This window comes from Clytia hemisphaerica, unplaced genomic scaffold, assembly GCF_902728285.1.
Source record: "Clytia hemisphaerica strain Z4C2 unplaced genomic scaffold, Clytia hemisphaerica genome assembly, whole genome shotgun sequence".
NCBI lineage: Eukaryota > Metazoa > Cnidaria > Hydrozoa > Leptothecata > Clytiidae > Clytia > Clytia hemisphaerica.
The window spans coordinates 13,071-19,601 of NW_027103239.1; the positions used below are offsets into that span (position 1 = coordinate 13,071).

At 35.5% G+C, this 6,531-nt stretch overlaps 1 protein-coding gene and 1 pseudogene across 2 annotated transcripts; both read right to left on the reverse strand.

Moving 5' to 3' along the window:
- Positions 1-1,406: 1,406 nt before the first annotated feature.
- LOC136806151 (uncharacterized) lies at positions 1,407-2,400 on the reverse strand. The gene is made up of 2 exons (XM_067063054.1): positions 2,188-2,400; positions 1,407-1,875 (listed from the first exon to the last, which is right to left on the reverse strand). Exons 1-2 carry the CDS (start codon positions 2,326-2,328, stop codon positions 1,543-1,545), a joined length of 474 nt encoding a protein of 157 aa, XP_066919155.1. The 5' UTR covers positions 2,329-2,400; the 3' UTR covers positions 1,407-1,542.
- A 404-nt stretch (positions 2,401-2,804) lies between these two features.
- On the reverse strand, positions 2,805-3,869 carry LOC136809485 (ubiquitin carboxyl-terminal hydrolase isozyme L3 pseudogene; annotated as a pseudogene). The gene has a single exon (XR_010847026.1). The product of XR_010847026.1 is annotated as a ubiquitin carboxyl-terminal hydrolase isozyme L3 pseudogene (transcript).
- Between the last annotated feature and the right edge of the window lie 2,662 nt (positions 3,870-6,531).

Below are 6,531 nucleotides of genomic sequence, written 5' to 3' on the forward strand. Positions count from 1 at the left end.
CCGATTTCATCGTACCCAGTCGATTCCCCCTACCCAGCCGATTTCATCGTGCCCAGCTGATTTCACCTGCCCAGTTGATTCCAGCCTACCCAGCTGATTTTACCGTACCCAGTCGATTCCCCCTACCCAGCCGATTTCACCGTGCCCAGCCGATTTCACCGTGCCCAGCTGATTCCCCCTATCCAGCCGATTTCATCGTACCCAGCTGATTTCACCGTACCCAGCTGATTTCACCGTACCCAGCTGATTTCACCATACCCAGTCGATTCTCCCTACCCAGCCGATTCCCCCCTAACCAGCTGATTCCACCCTACCCAGCCAATTTCACCGTACCCAACTGATCCACCCAGCTTATCTCACCCAAGCCAGCCAATCACATTTATCCAGCTGATCCCATCTCATCCTTTCCCAATGAATTCCATACATCCATCCACCCAGACGATCCCACCCTTTACCCAGCCAAACTCATCCCTTCCCAATGATAATGATTCCATACATACGACATCCATCCACCCAGAAGATCCCACCCTACTGCCCAGCCAATCCCAAATCCCATCCAATACAATGCAATCCCTAACTTATCCTGCAATTTCAACCCTATCCTGCCAAATTCCACCCTACCCTAATATGCGTCAAATTCCATCCATCCACAGAGATTAGATCAGATCCCAGAATTGCAGAAACCCAGCTGAATCCCCCATATCAAGCCAATCCCATCCTGTCCTACCTCTAGCCATTCCCCACCCTATAACCAGAAGATTCAGTGTTGGCTGATTTTACCCAACTGATCCTCCTATCCCATCATCCCAGATGATTGATCCCACAAGATCTGTATTTGATTTGTGATCCAGCTCATCATGCCATATGTCGTCCCATGCCATGCAAGATCATCATCTGCAGTACCAATTGGACTAATGCAATTTGCCCAACTGATATATGATCTGCCTAATCAATTCACCTAGCCTGCCTCAGACACCATCATCAGGTTACCTAATTGGAATTCCCACCTGAATTGCCTAACTTTTCATTATTCATTTTTCGTTCTACTTTTTGTTCCCACTGCAAGGTTCGCCATTTCGATTTCCTTTCAGCAATAACATTACGTCATACTACACTTGCAAGGTTTATGACTATTTCTACGCATAGTAGTAGATATTTGAGATCTCGAATTTCTACATCATTGCGTAGATTTTAGTTCATTTGCATATCTCCCTATTTAGTAGATATTGATGTGATAATGTGTTGAATTGATACTTTCTTAATCCTAAATGATGGATGAAAAGAAGTAACAAGGTAATTCGATTCCAAATTGAGCAACTCATGTATAACTATCTTAAATTAAAAATATGTTTTGGAGGTAAAAAACGTTATTTACGTTAAATATAATAATTTCTGAGGTAGGACGTAAAAATGTTTTAAAAGAAACGGTAACCTCGTTTCCAAGACATCACGTGCTCAGTCTGGTGATGAAACTTTTCCATAAAAAGCGTATTTGATGGCTAGCCGAGGTTCAAAACCAAAATTTCCTCAAACACGACCAATTTAAAACACCAATTTATATACGGCCATCGAGAATAAAGAAGCGCAAACTACAGATCTAGGTAGATGCCATTTCTTCCAATCTTTCATTAGGAATTTCCATTTTTCATCTGAGTGTTCGAACGTTTCACCTTCGGATAAGAAGTGTTGGTTTATGGGTAATAACATCCAAGCTGTGTATGGGACCAAACCACCGATCATAAGTGATGAGATGAGATAGAACTCATCCTCGCTCTTTGTACCGTACGACTTGTAATAAACATAGAGTGACGAGGCTGAAGAAACAATACTGATGATCGGGAGAACAGATGAACGCTTCAAGATACATGACATGGTCTGTGGAAAAAAACATGATATATAATAAATTATTAACATACCGCAAACAACATCTACCTTTCGATTGTTTGAGTTTATTTAAAGAAAAGAACCCCCCCCCCCCCACCCCCATCTAAACCTCCATTAAATTCGACACGCTGATTCTAACAAGGAACAAACCCTACTAATATTATTTGTTATATATTTATTTTAGAATATCACTGAAACAGTTTTTATTTTGTTGTTCTAAAACTGTTTATATCGTTGTTTGAAAAAGATGTATACATCGACCAGGCTCTACGAGATTAACTATATAATTGTTAAAATGTGTACCTTGGCTGCAGCTGGTACATCTTCTTGTTCTTCAAGGGCGGGTTGTATGCAACTGCTTTTAAATGCTGTAATTCCTGCCAAATGTCCCAAACTGACTGTTGAAATGATTTTCATTGTTTTGCTCACATTGTCTGATGCCATTTTGTTTAATTGTTTTTTATTGGAAATTTATGGTTAGTATTTTCTAGAAAATTAATGCAAAAAAATGAATGAAGCTTCAAAAAACGTGCAAATCAGTGAAATGTACTTTGATGCTTTCTCATAAAAAGTGTGGATCAGAAAAGATGTCAAAACTAAAACTTTTCTGAAGGGTCTCCATAGTTACGCATGTGTTTGAAACCTTAATGTGAAAATAACCCTACAAGAAATAAATCTCCACGCGACCTTCTTTGTTCGAAAGTGAGTTCGATATTATTCGTTTATTTTATTCTGCTTACTTTTTTACTAGCCTGAGTTTATGTTTTACGAAAAAAAAAAACGCTTTAAAAATAAAGAAAAGGGGTTTGATTGTCTGACGAATTTTATACATCATAAATTTTTGATTGTTAAAAGTAAGAAAGGGAAGAGAAGTACTAAAGTTTTCAAACTTTTTCAAGACAAAGAACCTTAGTTCAATGTAAAACGAAATTTTAACCCTCTTCACATCATTACTCACAAATTGTAAAGAACAATTTTTTTCAAAGCACCTGTCTCACTAGGAGTCTAGGAGCCCATTCAAACCCTTCCTGAAATCCTAAAAGATAACAAATCTAACATTGTTTTTTAATAATAATCTTGATTTTTAAATAATTTGAATAAATCCTATAAAATATAACAGCTAAAGACAAATACTCCTTTAAGATATTCATAATATCTTACTTAATAGCAAAGCAGAGAGATCTACTTAAATAAAATCCAAAATATTATTAAAAATTCTAGATCTACAAGGGTCCCGTATAACAAAATAAATTAAAGCTAGAAAGCTTTTTGAGCTAGGGCAATCATGTTAAAATTATAATTGCCAGGGTCTCTTTCCATAAATTTCTTACAAACCACTGCAGTATCTTCGAGTAGAGTATCAGCACTTGTTTTCCCATGGTTGATGGGGAAGGGTTTGCGACCATCAAGCTCATACAAGAAACCATCTTTCTCAACAAAAGCAATGAAGTGAAGATCAACTTTCTCATCGATGGAAGGGGCTTTTGTTTGTCCCTCCTGCGCACTGTCGCCATGACAACGTGTTACACCTTCATGTTTTTCCAAAGCAACAGCCCTTTCGTCTGGTGTCATCGACTTTGTGCTATCCAAGTAGTCTTTAACGACGCTACCATCTTTGAAAGTCAGCTTTTCTACATTATTAGCTATAGCATGAATAATTCCAACAGTTCCACAAGCATTACCTACAGTTTGCTTTGTGAAATACACATTATCGCTCACTGTTTGCCCTTCTTTTGTTTTCTTTTCTTCTTCCTCTTTGCGAAACTTTTCATAATTTTCAGTGATTGGGAAAAGCAAAACTAAAGATACCACAGGCCTTGGAACCATCATTAAAAGATCAGGTTCAAAACCATAGACATCACTGTATGCCAAAACAGACATGTCCACACCAAGGTTTTCTGTGTATTTGTTCATCACATCTGGATTGGACTCTAATGGCAGCCATCTTGGTTTAGACATGTTGGGTTTTTTTCCTTTTGGAATCAACTAAACACAAACATCAAAATTTCAGCTTTTAGGATTATCATATTATGGAGTATAAAGTTCTGAGTATAAAACAATAATTTGCCAGCAAATTGATTGACATTTTTATGAAATAAAATAATTTTGTTACTCTGAATAACTGGAAAGATGTATCAGATCAATAATTTTTTTATGTTTCTATTTTCAAAAAAAAGTTAAATCGATCTGCATACTAAAATTGGAAGAAAAATCAAACTAAAATTGTGTTCTTTTCTGCTTATTATTGGATTGAATTCTTATCACAGGGTTGCCAGCCTTACACGAAACTTAAATTCCAGCACTTTTCTGGATTTTCCAGGATAATCAACTTTGTTGTGGAGAAGACTAAAAATGGGTTTTAATAGACAAGCAACATGCTGAATGGACGTACCTGAAGATTGAAGAAAAACCAAAATAGACCATTTATAGGCAAAATGTCATGTTGATTAAACCTACCACTCACTCCAGCATAAAAAGCAATAATGAAAAAATATTTTAACAGGCATTTCACTAATTATGCTTTAGTGTATTATTGTTGTAATGCTGGATTTTTTTATTATTTAACATGATATCACAGCCTTCAAAATGTCTACTTAAAACTGATTTGGCTAAATTTGGTAGTGGGCTTAATGGAACCCTATTCAAACTCAAACTTGCGACAGATATACAAAAAAAACAGATAATTTCTTAAGCTTTTCAGAAAAATTCCCTATCTTTAGCAGTTTTTGTGTAATTTGTTTTTCTTTGTATTTCCAGGCAAAATTTTAAGGTAAAAGTGTTCTTATGAGACTATGAAATAAAGACTTAAAAAAATAACAACCTTGCAACTTTTGTAGATCAGAAGTTATGGGAGTCAAGTCAAAAAATGAAGGAACGCATAAATCTAAACAAAGGTAAAAACTTTTTTACAACAAAAACGTCTGTTGACCAATTTTCCTGCTCCAACATTGGACCAAATTTCCAAAATTCTAAATTTATGTTGAATTTCAACACTCTGCCTGAGAAAAGGTGCCAACATACCAGACTTTATGGAAGCACAAGACGCATATCTTATATAAAACACTAGATAAAGCTACTATGTATTTTCCAAGCAAAATAATCCCCCATTTTTGCTGAAAGTACCTTATTACACGAATATAAGTATGGAAGTATTTAACGACTTTGAAATTAACACACAAAAAATGAACACAAATTTTATTGCTTTTACAAGGACACCACGGCTGGTTTTAATTTAAGGGGTTCAATTAACACAAAATTTCACAATTTGTGTTAATTACCCGTCTCCTTATATTCATGTAATAAGGTAGACCACAGTAGAAAGTTTGGTTTTCACTGTTGCAGTTTCTTTGACACTGCAATGAGGTTTCAAAATTTCAAGGATCACGGGCAAGCTAAATTGTGGCATCACTAAGTTCAAGATGGCAGATTATTTTGCTTTAGCTACGGACAAAGTAGCTCAATCTAGTGTTTTATATCAGATATACAGAAGCAGACACCGGGGCAAAAAGGCGAAATACCTGTTCCGATTTTCCAGCCAGGAGTTAATATTACTAAAAAGTTGACATATTTAGCTTCTTCGGGCGGAACAGCTCCAAATTTCCAGCTGGAAAAGTAAATTTTGTCTACTTTAATGGGATAAAATTTTGCGGGGACTTAATTTTTTGGGTTAAAAGTTATACCGTGAGATTCGGTAACTTGCATCAGTGGAGGCTAACATGCATAGCCCTCAACTAAATGACGTGGCTGGTCATTAAAATACAGAGTTAAATCAAAACAAAAATGGTAGAGTACTGCGAGCGGAGCTACCTACTACTACTTAATACTTACTACCTATTACTTACTACCTACTGTAAAATAGCTCAAAACGGCTCGAAATTACCTTTAAAATATTCAGCATGTTAAAATTAGCAAAATCGGAAACTTTGGTGGTAAAAAAGTTAAAACTTCTTATTTTACCGTACTTTGAAGACTTCAAAATATTTTCTCTCTTTTATTTTGTTTATGACATTTTCCCGCGCTTTTTCTATAAAGTTTACAGACACACTTCTTCGTAGAAGAGAAAAATATTTCCTTGGCGAAATAACTTATTTATTCATGTCAGTTTTACGGCAGTTTTATTTATAAGAATCGTTAATTCTAAAAAATTGAAATACTTTATAAGTAAGTAGAGCCCTATGTTTCACTGGGTACTTGCTGAAAATCCTTTGACATGTCTTGACTGACAAAATGACCCTTTTGAACCAAACTATTGACAGGGTTGTTAAATAGGACCTTTGAAGACTTCATTTTATGTAGCAAAAATTCTTATTGTGCTCAATTAGATGCTTTCAGTATCGCAAGGTAGAAATTTTCAGTAGGAAAATACTACAAAGAGCTGTTTTAGAGGTGTCAATTTGACCATGTCAAAGTATTGACGAAATGAAATTTTTGATAAAAATATTGACACAGTTATTGAATATAAAGCTTTGCAAACCAATTCCAAATATTTTGGCACCATTTGATATGATGCAGATCAAACAACAGGATAGAGATTGACCCCCTATTTATATTACAGAGCCTCTTTTAAACATTTATAACGTGTATTCTTATCAGTCTTATAATAAGAGTCATAAGAGGGATTAGGTTTAGGAAAAAGAAAAGTTCTTA